Here is a 20,358-nt window from a genome sequence, read left to right as displayed (position 1 = left end):
GGCTCACCTTTGAAGTTTTTTCTTTAGGTCACTGTTGTGAGTGCTACAGCTGCCATGCACTTGTGTCCTTCCTGGTCCCCAAGAGACTTTCTCAAGATACAGAAGCACAGCTGTGCTCTTTGGAGCCTGAGGACACCAAGGCCAGGCTGGACTTCCTGTAAAGCTTGGATTCTCTGCCTTCTTTGGCTTATACTTTAAGGTACAAACAGCCCTGCTTTAGGTCTTATGCAGCAACGGTTTCTAGAGCTCTTTATTGCAAATGGTTGTGGTAGATGGGCTTGAAATATGGCTGCCCTCAATTCCTTCCCTTCCTGTAAGCACCTGCTGCCCCTCACATCAAGAGGTGAAATCTAATCCTCTACCCATTGAATCTGGACTGGGATTAGTGACTTAGTTTACCAACAGGATGCATCCCAAAGGATGATCTAGGACTTCTGAGACTAGGTTATAAGAAGGTTTGCCATCGCTACTTGGGTATCTTGGAATGCTCGTCCTTGGGCCACTTCCTCTCAGAATCCAGCCACCACATAATAATAATCATTATAGTGGCTATGGCCATGCCCACCCTGAACAAGCCCAATCCTGTCTGATTTCGGAAGGTAAGCAGGGTCAGGCCTGGTTAGTACTTGGATGGGAGACTACCTAGGAAGACCAGGTGCTGTAGGCGTAAAAATAAAAAATAAAGGATTATAAGATGACAAGGTCCTTGTGATCTGTGATGTCAACCAAGGGTTGCCTCACCTAAAAAAAAATTAAATTAAAAAAAAATCATTATAGAGAGTCCCCATATAGGTGCTCCAGTTGACAGCCACATCTGAAGGGACAGTCAGTACCAACTGCCAGCCATGGATATACAGACAGTTGAGCCTTCAGACGACTCAAACCAAACTGCTATTTCACTGTGACCACATAAGAGACCCTGAGTGAGAACTGCCCTGCTGAGCCCAGTTAGCTCACAGAACCATAAATGAAATTGATAAATTTCTTTTTAGAGCTATTAAATTTTGAGATAATTTGTTACACAGTAACAGATCATTTTCACAGTTAAATCTCCTCTCTCTCAGTGTAGATATGTTCTGAACCCCCCACAGACTGAGTGACAGGCATCCCTGTCTTCCTCAGAGTAGCCTCACCTTGCCTGTGTATGAGGCTCTGTCTGCCTGGCCTCCTTCCTCTTGATGACTTCTTTCCCAAGATAATTCCACTGGATTCATCCCATCATTCCACCTGCCATTTTCAGAAATGTCTCAGTTCCAAAAGTAATTGCTTATGCTCCAGCTAGGACCTCCATGTACACAAAATAAGTTTACTGGATATACGATTATGTGTTTATTAAATTCTTTTTTGGCTTACAAGTCTTGTCAAATTTTCTTACGTCATTAAAATTCTATACAATTAATATTTCATCATTTGAATTTATACTCTCATCTCTTATTTTTGGAGAATTGTCCCCCACACACCATTTTTTTTTTCAAATTGTAAAAAAGCTGAGATGAATATCTTTCTCCCTAAATCTTTACTCAAGTTCTTATCTTAAGGAAATAATCAAGTATTCAGCAAAGGGTATGATATTTTTAAAAAGACCCTTGATGTACGTCAAATCACTTTTCAGAAAGATTGTACCAAGTTACTCACCACCAATCTATTTGATAGGCAGAAATGAGAACAATAATGATTGATAATAATAATATGAGGATAATCTCATGATTTAAATTTGCAGAATTCTCTGATTCTTGGTGATATCGAGTAAAAGATGTTTTTCACATCTTTTGCCGCAATTGTTCTTATTCTTTAGCCATTATTAATTACCTACTATGTGTCAAGAAACCAACCTGACACCAGGAAGTGAGAAATTTGGTATAAAACCCTGAGAATGGACCACATGGCTTGAGGAACAGTCTCCTAGTACTTTAAAAATTAAATTTTCTTTAATCAATAGAAAAGTCATATATTGATTATTCCATTTTATTTTACAATTGTGGGGTCTATACTATGTAAAAGGTATATATCAAGTGAAAGAAATAACTAAAAGTGAGGCCCTCCACTCTAAGATGTGGTAAAAAGAAATTTGCAAGTGTAGGAAGGCTAATCATTATGAAAATATTATCTGTAATGTACAGGCAGCCCCTGGCTTCCTGAACTGGTGAGGTTCCAGAAGTTCATTAGAAAGCTGTCTGTCAGATTCATTTGCCCACAGAAGCGATGTCATAAATGGAGGCTGGTTTCCAGATGAGACCACTTAATTCAGTCCTAGCAGTTCTAGCTCAATTTCTGGGAGCAAGAAGTTATGAGGAACAGGAGGACAACGTGGCAGTTTCCCATCCCCTTGCTAGATCCAGAGCCATTCTATGGCAAAGTCCTGGATCAAAGAAAGTCTTTAGTTAGCAATCTCTCTTCCCATGCCCTTCCATTCACAGCGCCACTATGTTCCAGTCTTAGCTCCCTCCCCTTCACTATACCATCTGCCCAGGTCCAGGTCACTGCCACGAATTCTACTCTACGAATTGAGCTAATTCACTTCCATCCCACCCACTCCACCCCCTATTCAAATTTTACAGTTTTCTATACAGGAATTAGGAGGAAAGAATAAAATTGAATTAATTCATAGCTAAGTGTGAATGATTATCCTTTTAGACTCCAAAAGACACTGGTGTAACTTTTAAAGAAAATACTTTTTAAGCCAAATGTCGACATTAACAGGCTATTTACAGTGATGGGCCATGGAAGGAATGGGAGAATAATGAATATGTATTGAGCACTTATCACAGGCCAGGAACTCACACTGCTTCACTGGACCCTCTGCCTATCACTGTCAGGTAGGTATGTTATTCCCCCAGTCTTACAGAAGAGAAATGTGAGGTCTGCAGAGGTTACTGAGCTCTGGAAGACAGTTTGCCTAGGCCATACTTCTTTTGCACTATTTCTTCTCTCCCTTTGTACTGAAACCACAAATCCTCTAGAGGCAACATTTTTTTTTTTCCTCAGAGTGTGATGGCAAGGACAATAAGAGAAAGTGAGGCAGTGATGTGTGAATACCACTAAAGCATATTTGTAGAAATGAAACTCCTTCTAAGTAAGTTATGGATCAAGGCCTGCTTGTATTTTAGGCTCCAAGAAAGAATAGAGAGAATGATACCTTAACTTCTTCAGTGTATGTATCCCTTGAGCATCAGTATCTCCCTAAAGTATGTTTTACAGTTTATTTTCCAACATTTTAGGACTCAATAAATGAGATAAGCTTTGGATTAACTCAGGTGCTAGCATTTTTACCACAGCTGATTTTAAAACTAGTACTCTGTTCTAGCACTAGTACTAGTACTTAGTACTCTGGCTTTACAAATAATATAACCTATTCAAGAAAAAAGGCATTTAACAATCTAGTTGGCATACTTTTTTATTCTATACTCTATGCTTATTTTATATTAAAAACACAAGAAAAAAATCAGTCTCCTTCTGCAGGGCTGGAGTGAGCACTGTGTCCCAGGACAGCAGCTCAGTCCAGCAGCTCACAGATAGATTTTCTGAATGGCTGATCATTCATCTTCTCAACTGCTGATTTTGGACCAAACCCAAAGTGGACACTGGAGACTTCTGCCTGCCAACTGTAATCTGATTTGCTTTTAAGGACCTGCCTCCTTCCCACCTTCAATCCACACTGTTTAGGTTAGATGCCCCTCACTGCTGGATCCAAGGATACACACATGACCTAGCCAAACACCTCATTCCTTGGCCACAGCGGTAGGAGCAGGGATTCAAATCATTCCATTGAGACTCGCTCCCAGGAACTGCAAGGGGGATGTATGCTGAGAGTTGCTGGGTCAGCCATGTAGACAGAGCCTACCTGAGAGAAAAGATGCCCAAAGCCAAGCAATTCTGAGGGAAAGAAAGAGGGGAAGGGCAGAAACAGAGAAATGTCACAAGGAAAAATTCCTGAATAAGACATCCCTGATGCCGGAGCTCCACCTCTCTCACTACACATCTCTATTCCTACTCACCTCTCCTCAAGTTACGATGATAGGCACTAGTGTGTGCCTCTTCTCCTCTCAAACCTAGACCGACTGGTAAGACCCATGGTGTCAACCCTGGAAGCACGTCATCTCCTTGTTCCTGGTACACCAAGCATCAGTTCTCCAATAAGCACTGACATTCCACTGCCAGCTTCACTCATCTTTCTTCTCAGCCACTTCCCCAAGGAGAGAATCAGGCTTCCAGGCAAGGAGCTCTGAGTTAGGCCTGTGGTTGGTTTGTTTATTTTAAGGAGTTAGTGTGTGTCCATTTTTCAAGGCCCAGTACATATAGCACAGATCCATATTCCTCTGAATTATCTACCTCCAAGGTTTGAGAACTGCCTTCTCACTTGAACAAAGCTCTTCCTTCAATAGCTTCAGACTATGGGCCTCCACATTTCCTAGCATGTTTATCTCTAAAAGATGGCCATAGAATCATTGAAAGGAAATGAGTAGAGAGATCCAAAAGGACAAAAGTCTATTCACACTACTGCTGGAACAAACCAGGCCAAATATTCTAACAGCTGTTACAGTAAGGTACCTAACCCTATGTATTTATCTCCTGAGAACAAGAATCCCCTTGGTTGTATTTACTTAACAGTACATCAGTACAGTTCTCTAGTACAGAATCTTACTCCTCAGTGGGTCAGTCCCAAAGAAGAGTCTATATATAAGAACTAATAAGAAGGGAACAGAAATCAACTCCCAGGAAATAGAGTCCAATATTAACAGAAAACAAATTAGGGTTCCAACTGTATGCTGGTCTCCTCAGTAAACATTGCAGGCCACAACTATTTTTTATTTCTGGGCTCATCTGTACTTCTTTCTAAGAGGCTAGTCTATAGCTCTTTCCCGACGTGACCATGTACTCTGCAAGGTTCTTAGATAAAAAAATACATAAGATCACAGCTATAAACTCAGAGGCTCAAGATTTTATTTTTTCTAGTACTAAGATGAGGTCATCCTATTTCATGAGAACTATCATTTTTCAAGGGTTCTCGAGTCCACGAGTTGGAAGTCATGGATTTACTTTATTGAAGGTGAATGAACAATATTGGTTTTGCATATATTTGTGTTTCTTTATGAGGAGGATGCCACAACTTTCAGTAGTTTCTGAAAAGGGTCTATGATCCCCAAACAGAATGAGAATAAATGTTAAATTTCTTTGCTCTTTGACTAGTATATCATTTACTTGGTTATGACTCCCACGAAATGCTACATAAATTTTAAAAAAAGAAGAGAGAGACCACATCATATTTTTCCACTATAGCAGATAGAGAATATATAAGTTCTTGATACTCAAAGACTTGGGCATGGCTTATTCATTGAGTTTTTATGAAATGTTATTTTCTTTGTTAATGATTATGTCAACAAATAATATAGACTTTTAAATGTACTCCACCTTACAGAGTCCCTTTCCAAAGGTTTTTTTTCCCCCCCCCTAACCTAACTTCAGGAACGAAATTGGAAACTCATGAAAATTACGTTTTCCATAATTTACAGCTGTAACATTTAGATCATTGAGCTTTATCTCATTTCATCTCCACCTAGGCTCTGAAATATGCTGTGACAATCTTTCCCTTGAGTCCTGACAATGGGAGATTAGACTGCCTTTCCTGCCTCCATTTACCTTCCAACAATGTTCAGTAAAAAAAGCAATAGGAAGAATGAAATGGCATGTTTTTCCAGAGGGAAAGATATTTTTATTCAGAAGATATTGCTAATTCTTACATTTTAAAAATACCATTATCTTAGAAGAGAATGGTAGCCCCCGCGTACTTCTCTATCTCTTTACAAAACAACTCGATGAATGAAAAGTGGTTCCACACATAGCAAAGAAAAGCTATTCCCAGAGTCATGAACTTTCCTGAAAATGGTCAAGCATCTGAGCTCTCAAGACTGCTTCAGAAGTCTAAAATCTCCCCACAGCCCACAAGGTGTGTATAACCTGTTCTCTGCCAAACCATTCCAGACCCATCCCCCATCATTTGCCCTCTTATTAAAATTCCAGCTGCCCAGGCAATTCTTCTCTAAGTGCCTTCTGCTGTGGTTTCCTCTGCTCAGAACTATCTGTCACATCCCTTACTTCCTCTCCTTCCCCCAAATATGGTCCACTCCTATTCCTTCTTTTATTTCACTCTAAATTTCACTTCTTTGGGAATGCCTTCCCTATCCCTCCCCTTTCTTCAAGATTAGGTTGGCATCTCTTACAATTCATTCCTATAGTTCTCTGTACTCCTCTGAATCAGTTATTACACTTGTAACTAATAGTGATTTGTGTATTTTTAAACCTTTAATAGAAGTTTCTTCTACCAGATCAGAAATTAGTCTTTTTTATCAAGATATCAATAAGATACCATGTCTACCCCAGGGTAAATATTTAATAAATACGTGAGGAAGGGAAAGAGAAAGGAATCATTGGTATTGTAATACAAGGAGATCTTCTAGGTATACATATATATCTGGGGCTGTTTCATTATATAAAATATTTTAACCAAATCTTCTCCCCATTCCAAGCCATCTGTGAAAGAGCTGTATGGGAGTACTCATGAGCAGACGTAGCAGCTCCTCAGTATAGAGGAAAGCCAGGTAACATGGCAGTTAGACTCATGAGTTTCAGAGCCAGCCACTTGGTGCAAAACCCTAGCTCTGCCATTTACTGGCTGTGTGACCCTGAGGAATTCCCTCGCCCTTTCCAAGCCTCCATTGATTTATGCATTAAATGAGGCAAAGAATTCTTGCTCCTTTAAAGTTGTCTCAAAGATTAAATGAAGTAATGACTAGGAAGCACTTAAGACAGTGGCTGTCACAAGACTAAGAATTTAGTGCTCTTAGTATTATTACCAAGGTGCTTTAGAAGTTGTACCAAATTCAGAAGATGTTATCTTATATTTGCATTTTCCATGTTAAAGGGGTATATTCGCAAACAACTAAATGCTCAGAAAACAATTTGTTTTCCTGTCCAGAGATCTTAACAGCTAGACTAATTGCAGAATGTACAGCTTTATTTTTCATATAGATTTAACATGATTGGAAGTCAAGGTCTATGTATAGAACTGACAAGAAGAATGATCTTAAGAAGTATTCACATATAAGCTCTCAGAACTGAACTCCCAAATAAACAAATTCACCCACTCCCATTCCCTATATCTTTCTGGATACCTTCTCCAACTAATAATGGCATATTTCTCCAGCTGTCTCTAGAAGTACAATGGTGACACTCAGACCCATTAGCAAGGCTGATATTGAAGAAATGCCAGACTCAACCGCAAACCACTGTTTTGAGTATCAGTCACGTACCTGGTACCAGTGCACTGATGTGGTGGCCTTGCTAACTGATGGAGCAGTGGGTACCATAGAAATTATGGCCCAGGAAGAAAGCAGATGTCTGTTACCCAAGTTCTGCCACTTACTATGAAGGGAACCAGGACTACAGACAAGTTACTTAGTCTTCCTAAGAAGTACCCAGACAAAAAATACAACAAACAATACCTCTCTGTCAAAACTGCTATGAGGTTTAAGTGAGATAATGTACATAATCTATAATGTTTATGGGAGATGTGTATAAAGAATACTTAACCAATAGATTTATTTTGTTTCTTTTCCCTAATGCCATGTCTTTCATGGAACAAGAAAATAGTATTGGCAGAAATGAAACAAGGCTGTAGAATATAGAAAACACATAATTATAGGATCCTGTAACTTATAACATGTTCCTAATAACAATATCAGTAACAGAAATACTGATGATTATTTAGTGGAATACTCGGTAATTAAAAATTTTTTTTAAGTAGGACTGACATTTAAATGTTGCTAACTATATTTTTATCTAGCAATCAAAGAGAGCTTAGAGAGCTGACCCCTAGTAAGAAGTGGTAGAACCAGGATTATATCTGACACTATCCTGTTTTTATTAACTTTACTTGTATATGAGATAACCTTCAAAAAAAAAAGAAAGATGAGAAGGAAATGGAACAGCCAAAGAAGAACTATAATATCATTACTGAGATGGGGAGGAAGGTAAGGCTTTCAAACTTCATTCCAAATTTCCATCTGGAGTTCTAGCTTCCTAAACTGGGCTTCACAGGCACCACCTACTTCAGACAGCCTTCCTTTTTAGTGTGTAAGGGCCAAATGACCTGGGTCCAAATTATACTGACATGTCACTTTGGATAAGTCACTTAATCTCCTGTATTTCAGTTTATTCATCTAGAAAATGCAAAAGGTAATAAACCTGATTCAGAAAGTATAGTAAAAAACTGAGTTAATACATACATCAATATGTAATAAATGTTCTGTATGTGTAGCTACTGTTAATGCTAGTTATAAGATGCCATTTTAAAATGGCATCAAGGTAAAGCCCCACGTGCTGGCTGGCCTCAAGTAGGAGATGAGAGGATACAATTGAGCAAAGAGAACACAGCTCTAGGTGGGCTGGAAGGATCACAATTAGTGTGTCCTAGCTCATATAACACAACTTTGGAAGATAGAATGTGTAGTGTAATTTGAAAAAAATCTTTTCAAAGGCAGGGTAGTAAAGGTCAAGCCCTACCACAATAGATACCACTATGAAGAAGTTCATGGATACTTATGCAAAACTAGTTCATACAATCAATTTCTGGCATCAAATACAAACAAAATTTGTGTAGCTGCTTGAAACTCACATTAGACTTATGTTCCTAGAAAGGAAAAAAAAAAGTAGATTTTAAAATATGTGGGATATAAACCTAAAAGCGACAAATGAACAAGACAAACAGAGACTCATGGACATGGACAATAGACCAGTGGTTATCAGAGGGTAGGGGGTGGGGGGAGGGGGAAGGTAGACAGGATAAAGTGGGTCAAACATGTGGTGACAGAAAGAATCTAACTATGGGAGGTGAACACACAGTGTAACTATATATAGGCCTTACTGTTAAAGTGTACAGCTGAAACTTATTGGATTTCGTTAACCAATATCACCATAAAAAAATAAATAAAATATGAAATGGGCACTTATAAATACACCACTAGGATACAATCCAGATATAATTAAGAGGATAAATAATGTAATAAAACAGTGTAAGGAAATTTTTTCAAAAAGAGCCATTAAGAATCATTAACAACATTAACAGAAAATGGCACATTGTTTAACAGCCAATACAAAGGCTCTGTTATCCCAGATCTATTTGTTCCTAATTTGGTTATTTTCCCACTTTTTTTCTGAGCTTTCTGTGACTATGAGAATATATCTTTATTATCCTAAAGGTATCACCTTTTCTCTAATTAAAATGTGAGCTATATCAATAAAGAAGCTTACCAAAATGCCTCCCCATTTTTCATCTGCAAGAATCACTCTGTGATGGTAAAACCAGGCCAGGCTTCAAAATACTAATGATAGATATTAGTTATTGTGACATCTAGGTTTCAAAAGGTTAAGGGAATAATTCAATGACCTCTCTTCCATGGTGGCTGTAAATAAAATGAATACTTACAGAAGAATGGTTATTCTACCGAAGAAAGACATTCCTTATACATTAGTTTAAATTTAAAGCAAGATTATTCACTCCCTTTGTGGAATACACCCCATTGTAAACCACAACAGCTGTCTTCTAATTGTTTTTTGGTTTTCTCTTTGGCTAAGCTGATTAGTGTGTGTGTGTGTGTGTGTGTGTGTGTGTGTGTGTGTGTGTGTACAGCATATGCCAAGGCAACACAAAATGTCAAAATGTCATAGAAGCCAATTATATAAAATTCAATGTGAAAAAAATATGAAACCTCTAATAAAAGAAATTCCTGACCTTCGTTTTTTATTTTCCCCACCCATGTTCCCAAAAAGAAAAGTGAAATGGCTAAAAAGCAGGTAGCAAAAAGGCAGAAAATGATGAGCCAAGACCCAAATAACATACCACCTGGTATGTTACAGATCGCCCTGCCACAGAGTTAAGTAAACTGTGGTTGATCATTCAAGGTACATCAAGATCATCTCATGGTAAGTTCCATTTATTTCTTCCTCATATTCTGGCATTTCAGAGAAAATGAAAATGTCAGGTAGAGGGAAATAGCTATAAGAACACTTTACAAAGCTCCATCTTCTCTGAAAAGAGGCAGAGGGCATGGGACCTGGCAAACTGCAAAATGCAGGTATCCCTCCCCTCTCTGCCTGTTCCCCTAAGTCTCACTCAGCTGATCTCCACAGACCAGGCTAGGAAGTCACAAAAGCACCTGCTTGGGTTAGAGTAAATGGACGCAGCCTGGGAGCCCAAAAGGAAAAGAGAGGGACTCAGGGGTGATGACCGAAATGGTTAAGTAAATGTTTTTTTGTTTGTTTGTTTGTTTTTAACTTGACACTGTTGAGTTGAGTTGAATTGTCATATATATAAGGCCAGAAAGAATCAGGTGAGGTCCAAGTCTCAGCTGGACCTCAGCCCTGTCCCTCACCATCAGCTTTCTTTTAAAAATAGAGGGACATAAAAAAAGAAGGGGAAGGTGCGGCCATGTCTGCTCTCAGCCATGAGTCAGGTGGGCCAAGCCAATTCGCGGTGTTCTGAGCTCTAAGGAGGATGAGGTTTGGCAACAGCTCTGTAGAGACATGAAATTTGTCTGAAATCTATTCCAAACTCAAAAGATATTTTGGAAAACACTCAGACTTCTAGTATGGTGTGGTGAAAATCCTATTCAAAGGCAACTATACAAAGGCTGAATTTTTCTTTTATCGAAACTATTTTACATTTCAATAAAAGAACAGGAGTCAAATATGGCTTAAGGGCATAGCGAGAATACAGTTTCTATTTTGAGAGAATATTTGCAATTTTCAAAAAAAACTGATCATTCCATCAGAAAAAGAATGCGTATTTAACACATTTGAAATACAATGCCTGAAGAATAAAATCCGTGGACTCTTTCAACAGAGCCCATGGATTCCAAACCCTTTCATTATAACTATTTCTCCAAATACATAGCCACTCTAACATCGGGCAACATGAGAGTCTATGTTATAGGGATATGTAGGAGGTTTTCTTGTTTTACCTGATTTTTTTAATGCACAAACATATTTTGCCCTTTCTTTTGCTCCATTAACACTCATTACTTTCAATGCCTAAAGAACCCAAAATAACTATAAAGAATACGAGCTTTTATAATAAATAGGTGACAATCTGGCACTCGGGAGCCTGGCACCCTCAACCATTCTGCATAATGTAAGTTTAAAACTCAACCTTCTCTCTCCCTCCCCCCAAAAAACACTCTTCAATAAAAACATTTCTGACCAGAACGCAGAAAAATCAAGACATAAATAAAAGGGAAAATGTACTTTAATTCCTTCCACTTTCTATTTCCCTAAAGATTCAGGCACATCTTTGTCTTTCAAATATTTCCATCTTTTCAACCCCAAGGTCAGGTCACTGCCCAACTTCAAGCTCTCAGTGGGACTGTTGTGGCCATGCATATGCTGCCAACCTGACCCTTCTAAGGCTCTCTTGACCCTTTCGCTACTGCTCAAATGCCTCTGCAGGTCCCTATGGCTATCCTAGAAACACCCTTCAGTTCAGCACGCCTTCATCTGCACCTTTATTTCCCACTATCTCCCCTTCCCACATCCTAAGCCTGTCCCACTACTGACTCCCCATTCCCTGAATACACAGAGCACTTATTCACCTCTGTACCTATGTCCGTATTTTTCCCCCACCCCCTGTATCCAAATCCTAAACACACTTCGAAACAAGGCAGAGGTGGAAACACCCTCAGATTGCTGCCAAATCTATCACTTTACAATGAAGTTTGAACACCTGCTCTAAATCGGTCTGTCTAATAAAATTGTGAGCCACATACATTATTTAAAATTTTCTAGTAGCCATATTTTTTAATGAAAAGAAACAAATGAAATTAACTTTAATAACATATTTTATTGAATCTATTATATCTAAGATATTATTTCAACATCCAAACAATATAAAAAAATAGTCATGAGATATTTTACTTTCTTTTGTGTGTGTCTCTGTGTGTGTGCACTAAGGCTTTGAAATCCAGTGTGCATTTTACCCTTATGGCACAATTTTTAGTGCTCGATAGTTACATGTGGCTAGTGGCTGCTTTATGGGGTCAGCACACCTTCAGATGCTTAATGGTAAGTTAGAAAAATTGTCTTGCAAGCAGAGAGACATAGACATAGACAGAGAGAGAGAGAGAGAGTATGTGTGTGTGTGTGTGTGTTAGTTCACACCCTTGGCACTCAAGAGACAGCAATGGACCAGGCTAGTGAGACCAGGATTCTTGATCAAGATTGGGATTTTAATCTATTGCAAGGAAATGGGTCTGAGGAAAAGTGGCAGTGAGGCAGGCAAGAAAGTATCTCGAGCTAAGATTCAAGCAGTGTTTAAGACTCAGAAACCATAAGTAAGACTATGACAATAGGTATCTGGAATTTAGATGTGGAGGTGCAATGTCAGAGGCCAGACAAGGAGACTTGGCTGCAAAAATGAACACCTAGAGTCAGAGACCAGCCCTAAGAAACGCATCCCTGAGCCAGAGAGCTCTTGAGCTCTTAAAAAGAAACACTCCTCATCCTCCACAGGAGGGCAATATGGCAGCCATTTGGTAGGCATCATGTCTCCTGTTCACGCCCACAGACATGAACCGGCATTAAAGAACAAGCTGAGAAAAGCCAAGTCATCAGCTGGGAGAAGAGGGGAATGTCAAATACATCTGCCAGGCTTAAAAGGACCCAGAAACAAGAAGCATTAACAGCATTGCACAACCGTAAAGTGATTTTGAAACTTTGCCAGAAAACTCATCTCTGAACAGCTCTAGCCCATCCATTCATCCCACCGTTCATTCAGCAACCGTTTATTGAGTGGTCTTCCCTGAACCAGTTTACAATGCCAATTAAATAGGTCGATTGTACTGAGGCTTGCCAAATCCTATGCTAGCAGTGCTGGTGTAGGTGGCTCAGGCTTAAGCAAATATGGTGAGACTGCTAACACTGAAGGGGCCTCTTTGAAGAGAATGCATGAGTTTAGAAGGAGCCATTGATTCTGAAATACCTAGAGGTCCATTCGCCCACCATGTAGTATAATTTTCCAGATTGACTAGGACCCAAGAAAATGGGCAATGGGCTGGTATAAAATATCTCGAAAGAGACTTCACAAGAAAATTGTTCTCTCAGGAAAGCAGGTATGCAGGGCTTTTAAATCTCATTATATTGCAGGTACAGTTTGTTGCATTGCTTACATTCAGACTAATGTTAAATACAAATATTTGGAGTCAGGGAAATCATGGCCTGAAAGTCTGCTGGAAAAAAAATTTCTGATAAGAAATTGGCATGAACTAGAGGAGAAAATATGTTTGCATAAAACCTTGAATTGTTGAGGGATAGTAATCACTTTACACACTTGATTTATAAAAAGCAATTTATAAAAAGCAAAGAAAAAAATGGCACATAAAGTTAATCATGCGGTGGGGCAGGGAGAATAGGTGATATTTTTACTGGTACCCACAAATCAAAATTCACAAACAAAGACTGCATAGATTATTTGGCAAGTAAAAAAAAAAAAAAAAAATGACTGGAGAAAGGGTGCCTGACACCTTTCAATAATTAACTTTATAGCAAAATAAACTTGTCATGAATACGTATGCTTTACAGAGTTATTTTATGAAAGCAAGCAAGTTCATCTAAAGCAAGTTCTAGGATAATATACATTTCATTCACATTAAAGAAAGCCCCAAAAAGCCAGTATTCAAAAAATGAGCCTCAGTTATCAAGAAAAGGTTTTATTTAGTTAGCATGCTTGGCTTTTTGAGGCAGAGAAACACATAATTTTTGTTAAGTTTTCCAAATAAAGGTAAAAAATTTCAAATTTCAAAAAATTAATGTTTGTTTATCTAAATCAGATGTCTGCTATAATACTGTAAAGAACTATGAATTAACAACTAAAAAATAGATAACCCTAACTTCTAAATCTTAAGATTTTGTCAATTTTCACAATGTTATCTAGACATACTATTTACTATTTGTCAGTCTAGAGTTGGAAAACGTTTGATAATTCTTGAGCAAAGAAACCACCTACACGTTTCTTTGAGGTACCAAAAATATATCACAGCATCTAATTTTGTGAAATCATCCCTTATTTCTAAATAATGGGGCAAAAAGGGGGAAATATTGTCCTATTTTCGTTATAAATCAATCCATTAATCCCATTTTATCCCTTTGAGCATCCAATCACTTTTCCATGACAATGTGCACACACTTGCCAAAAGTAATATGTTTTTTTTTTTTCAACCTTGAATTAAATGAAAAGGACCAGCAAAGCTCCTGTTACCCTATTTTCCAACCACCCATTTATTTGTAATGGTGGCAGTGGCAAAGCCTTACTATACTGTTCAATAATAATAACAACACAGCAATTGCTAGTGTTTACTGAACTATGTTTCAAGCCAATCTCATGTAACATCTACATTATAACACTTCTATTTATGCAAGAGTCATAGCTCTACTCAAATCTGCCAGATAAACCGGAGAGTAACTAAAGGTTTTAGGGAAATAATTCGACTTCAAAGTAAACCTTTCACTCTGTTTACTTTCTTTTTCTGGAATAAACTGATGGTCCTGGGATTTTTTAAGAATGTTATTGCACATCAAACTTTACTTCATACTCTGTTCCAAAATGTCCTAAGATCAAATCATTCACACTCCCCACCCCCTTACTTTGAAAGGCTACTAATGTCACTTTTAGAGGCCTCTTTTTGTGATTATATTTTTTTTAGTGGTTTTAGTCATTTACATTAGGAATTATATTCTTTTAATTTGTGCCTTCCCCAATATTATGTTCTTTGAAGTAATAGTAAAGACAATTTTAACAAAATGAATTTGAAAGAACAATAAAAGTTTAACATTCGTAAACACTACAAGCTTTTTGTTACAACCTAAAAAAACGCAACATATTCATTCCTCACTCTTAATCTTAAAATACTAACTTTCTGATTCTAGCAAAGTATAATTTTAGTAACTCATCAAGACAGAATGCATAAAATTGGCATGTTTTTGATATGCACACAAATTGAGAAAGCATCTTTCCCAACTGTGCTGCAGAAAATGAAATGCATCTGGTGTGACAATATGGCCTGACACGTGAATTAGCATCAGTGGAAAGAAAGGAGCTTTTTATTTTTTTTTAAGCAGAATAATCTAAATAATGCACGTTATTTAATGTGCGAAGCATTTTCAAATGTGTAACAATACGTTTCAAAGGTAAATTTGGCTGAAGACAACATAATAGCAAGAGGGCTAGCAGGGCATGGGAGGTAGTCTGTTCAGTGTTAATCATTATACATCAGTAACTTCCAAATCTTTTTCGCCAGCAACCCAAACTGGTTTTTGGCTTTCGTTTAACATCTCTACCCAATGTCAGAGTATGTGCACATATGTTGTTGGGGCCTCATGCTGGGCTGGGGGTACGAGGGGTGGGGAGTGTGTTGCAGAATATGGCTAATGCCAGAATCAAGCAAAGAATGAGAAAAATTGAACCATTTGCTTTGTTTTTGCAATGAATTTTCTTTTCTTCCTTGAAAGAAAGTTCTTTTTAACCAGGCAAACTAAAGACATATTTAATGCTTTTACTGTCTGTTCTTTGATGTGTTCCCATCTGTTCTTGTGAACTGTGAATAAAACTGAAATCTGCATGTGCAACACACTTCCTCCCCAAGCCCAAGCACCTTCAGAAACGAGATGCTGGGAAAGCTCTCTTGAGATATGTAGGAAGCTTAGAAAGACACAGGAGAGCTGAGCCTCAACATCTTAGCGAGTTCTCTTTCAGTTCCAGATTCCAACCCCATTTCTTCCCCTTCCCCATTCAGAGAGGTGAGTGGGTTCCTTTGAGTTGGGCAGGGAAGTCTTTAGAGGACTGAGGAACCCTCTCCTGTGCATTGGTGAGAGGGTGCTGCTGACAGCTGGACTTGTGACTCACAATAGAGAAAACTGTCCTCTCCCCAGGGAAGAAGGCTCCATGAGTAGGAGAATTTAGGAACCACCAATGGTGTTCTTCCTGAGACTGTGTCAGGCACTGGACGAGCCCCTCAGAACTTAATGTTCTGCCTACACCCTACCTTTCACCTATTCTTTGAATAATATTTTCACTTTTTTATTCCTCCTATGTCTTCTCTGAAATGCTGACTCTTTATAATGAAAAGCTTTAGAACTAAAGATGGTATGTCATTTGTAAATATAATATAACTGATATGCAACAATGCATCAGAAAACAAAGAAAAAAATTAATGTAACTAATCCATCACAGAACTGATTCTAGGGATGGAAGAAAAAACTCCAGAATGTATGTAAATTTGCAAGTATTAATCAATAGGACTGAAGTCAACTCAGAAAAATAACAAGTTCTAAAAGTTGTCAAAGGCAACTGTAGTAATGGAAAAGATTCTGGAGAATGATTTGAGTATAAAACCTCTCTCTGTCATTTATTAGCCATGTGGCCATGGAAAAGTTATTTAATTTGTTTGAGGGCTGATTTCATAATCCATAAAGATGGCAATAAGAACTTCTATCATGTAGGACTGCTATGAGGATTAAATCAGGTAGGGCAACAAAGTACTCAGCATATGGTGAAGACGCACAATAATGTTATTTAGTATCTTCTCCAAAATAAGTTTGGGTCTTTTGAATACAAAATTCATATTTACAAAGCAGCATTTAAAAAAAACGGATGGTATCTGAAAACTTTTTGGTAAAAATGTACCTAAAGATCAATTCAGAATTCTCTGCTTTTGCTTTGAAAATATCTTGCTCCAGTAAACTGCAAAATAATTTAGTAGGCTAATATTTGCAGTAATATGATACTATATTCCAAAATAATTCAATTATTTGTTGTTGTTGCTGTTTTTCTCTTTTTTATAAAACTTATTGGTATAACATTAATAAAATTATATGGGTTTCAAGTGTATAATTCTATAACACATCATCTGTATATTGCATTGCGTGTTCACCACCCAAAGTCAAATCCCCTTTACCCTTATCTACCTTCCCTGCTCCCATTACCTCTGGTATCCACTAAGCTATTGTCTGTGTCTGAGTTTGTGTTTCATTTGTCTTGTTCATTTGTTCTTCCTGATCTCAAAAGTTCATAAAAATAAATGTGAACAGTGTCCCAACTCTAAAATTCTTATACATTAGGATATGTACACACTCAAAAATAAATACTTTTTAAATGCATAGTATTCCTCTATATTGCATTTAAAACATCCTTTTAAAATGACTTTGTACCTTAGTTTTGGAACCAGAAACATCTTTCAAGATGAAAAGAAAGGTAAGTTTATTTAGGCCTTTTGTCAACAATATCTCTACCTACTCTTCTGAGAATAACTAAAACCTTTTTCTCGAACATCAGTAACATCGGGTCACTGAAAGCAATTGTGTTTATTAAATAATAAAACATTTGTATTCTGCTTTATTTTCTGCAACTATTCTATTAAATTAGCTAATAAACAATAAATATTTTCAATTGAAGACATATCTCTCCCCATATTACACCCTTTGAAACATGACATTATGCTTTTTGTCACTCAACTTTTAAGCTAATTTGAGTTTTAATGTGTATGTCATTAATCCAAAATAATTCAAAGTAATGAGAGTTTAAATAAACTAAGAAAGAGTTCCTAAACTAAAAAGAGTTCCTTAGGTCCCTGGCAGAATGGAACTTTCAAAATATTTGCTAGCATTAACACCATTTGATAAGTATTAACGAAAAGAGAGTCTTGCCTCTACAAAACCCAGGGAGTGAAAGCAGCCATTCAGTGGACAGCCTTATGGATCCTATAGGTACATTTTTATTTGACTCCTGCCTGAACAAACTCACCTGACCAAAGGGTCAATATATGTATAAAGCAGCACAGTTGAAACAACTGCTTCAGATGACTATTAAATCTTAGAAAAAGCTATAGGAACACATCTGACTAATTCAGATGAGACACTCAGGCTGCCCACTCGTTGGGCAGCAATCCACCTGCAGTAGGAAGTTTTAAGACGACAGTGAGGGAAAATAAACAGACTTCTGCTTTAAGGGTTTCCCCAAGACATGATTTCAGGTTTGCCTTTAAGACACCTCCCTGCATTTCTATTCCTGCAAACCATTTGATTCAAAAGCTGGTCCTTCTACACTATCTGTTATGCATGGTTGAACTCTTTTTTTAAGTTGTTGGTTTTCTTTTTCTTTTGACAAGGTGTGACATAGCTGGAGAGTCCTAGGAGACCTCCAAAAAGTACCCACTTTATGTCTAACTTTATTTTTCTCCTATTTGGCTACCATTAACATTTCCACTTTCATTGGCAACTCATAAAGCTACCCAAACGGCTTCTGCCAGTAGGTGTTATTTCTGTTAAAAGTAAAGTCAGGGTGCAAGACAGTATGCTGTCTTTACTCAGCAGGAGAGGGATGTTTTCTTCCCATTGTTTGATTTACTTAATAGCACTTGCGTACTCTTGTAACTCTGGGATCGTGGTCACCCGAAGCTGGAGGCGTGGTCCCACGCACCTAGTCTCCAGCCGCGCGCACCAGTCACTCACCCGGCTGCTGCCCTGCTCCTCGCCCTTCTCAGCGCTCCGTGGCTCCGCAGGGCTCCGAGCTGGCTCTGCGGGAGGCGGCGGCGGCTCCAGCAGCTGCTCCAGGCAGGCAGTGCCGGGTAGGGAAGAACTCTTCTGATGGCACAAGTGCGCTGCAGGGCCCCGACGCCGTGCACCCTCATCTTTGGCGCGGTCCCCCCTCGGGGGTGGCTGGGGCGAGGAAGACAAGGAGGATGAGGCAGAGGACGAAGAGGGAGCTGAGTCTGGGGAGCGTCCGCCAGGAGGCGTCACTCCGCCTGCTCCCGGGGCCGCTGCCGGCCCCTTTCCAGCGGGGAGCAGATGCTCGCGGATCCGGCGGCGCAGCGTTGACCCCTGCTCGGCTCTGCCGGGGCCCCCAGGCTCCAGAGGCTCCGGCGAGGAGCAGCACAGGTTGGGCTGGGAGGAGGAGAAGACGCGGTCCAGCACTTGCTTCCGTTTCTTGAAGCCGCTCCACCTGCTGCCCGCGCCACCTACGCCCGCCAGTGCGTCCCGTCTGCCCCCCGGGGGTGGCGGGGACGGCGACGGGGTGTCCGCAGTGCGGCGCTCCGGGACCCCCGCGCGCCCGCCACCGCCCTTACCCTTGCCCACCCCCAACTGCAAGTTCTTCCAGAGCCGGGCCTGAAAAGAGGAGGACGGTGCCGCAGGCTCGGGCGAGCCCGCCGAGGCAGCCCGGGGCTCCATCCTCCACCCCCTGCTCCTCCTCTTCCCTCCTCCTCCTTCTCCACCGCCCTCTCTGGCTGCGCCTCCTCCTGGAGCCCCACGGCGGCGGCGGCGGGCGCAGCAGCAGAAGCCGGGAGTCCCCAGCGGCTTCAGGCCAGGGCGGGGGAGAGACACCGCAGCCCCGGCTCTCTGGCCGCAGGACTCCGGCGCCGCCTCTTCCTCCTTCACCTGCCGGGGTGGGTTGGCGCTGTCACCGAATCCCGGCCGCCGCGTCTGCAAAGTTTCTGGCTCCGCGCTCCGCGGCTGCGGTCCACCGTAGTCCCCCAGGCCGCGCCCTGCCTCCCTCTCCTCGCTGGTTCCGAGCTTGGAGCCACGGGCACCCAGGCGTGCGCGTCCAGCTGCGCAGGGGACCGCACCCGCGCCCTACAGGCGGCACCTGTCAGCGGCCGGCGTTGCTGCCTCCAAACTGAGCGCGCGCGACTCACACAACAGAGAGGACCAGGCTGAAGACACCCGCGACCAGCAGCCCCGTGGGAGCGCCCCAGGACCAGCCTCCAGCTCCCGGGTGGGAGGCCGGGCAAGGGAGAGCCGGGCAGAGCTGGGTAGGAACCAGAGCCAGTCCGTTCCCTAGGATCCGGCCAGTTTCCCACACAGCTCGCTCTTGGCCCGCCAGCGTGTCCGCCAGCGACCGTCTAGGTCCAATGAACTGAACTAAGAGTGTAGATTATGTGCCTACGCTGGGTCCTGTAGAGCCGAGTGTCCACACGGAAATGAATCCGATTGAGTTCTGGAGCTGAACACCGCCACCCCCGCTCTGTTGAGCGCCCAGGGTCCAAGACGAGAGTTTGATTTCTTCTGTCTTGACTTCATCCCCGTACACGCCTCCTCGCTCTTTATTTGTATGTGTACTGGTAGTTTCTCTTACGATCAGGGTCTAGAGGTTTCTGGAGTCTGGCAATAAGGCCAGCCCTAAAGTTTCAGGGAGTTTAAGAAGGTCGAAGATGTGGAGGATGCGCATGTACCGACCCCACTCCAAATGCAGAGAATCTTTTTTCTTTTCACTCTAGTGTATTTTCCTTTGGTTATTTCATTTGCATAATTGCAAGGCACATA

General features: G+C 40.4%; 1 protein-coding gene and 1 pseudogene across 5 annotated transcripts in view; one reads left to right on the top strand and one right to left on the bottom strand.

The window, feature by feature from the left end:
• Nucleotides 1–19,281, bottom strand: part of MCTP1 (multiple C2 and transmembrane domain containing 1) — a 432,111-nt gene extending 412,830 nt beyond the window's left edge. For all 5 annotated transcript variants that reach the window (XM_036226011.1, XM_036226013.1, XM_036226012.1 and 2 more), the window contains exon 1: nucleotides 18,550–19,281. In XM_036226011.1, coding sequence (XP_036081904.1) covers nucleotides 18,550–19,266 — 717 coding nt within the window. In that variant the 5' untranslated portion in view covers nucleotides 19,267–19,281. The remainder of the gene's footprint in view (nucleotides 1–18,549) is intronic.
• LOC118607003 lies at nucleotides 548–667 on the top strand (annotated as a pseudogene).
• Nucleotides 19,282–20,358: the final 1,077 nt, after the last annotated feature.

This window comes from Rousettus aegyptiacus, unplaced genomic scaffold, assembly GCF_014176215.1.
Source record: "Rousettus aegyptiacus isolate mRouAeg1 unplaced genomic scaffold, mRouAeg1.p scaffold_m13_p_8, whole genome shotgun sequence".
NCBI lineage: Eukaryota > Metazoa > Chordata > Mammalia > Chiroptera > Pteropodidae > Rousettus > Rousettus aegyptiacus.
Note: the sequence above shows the minus strand (reverse complement) of the source record. Positions and strands in the feature narration are given on the sequence as shown.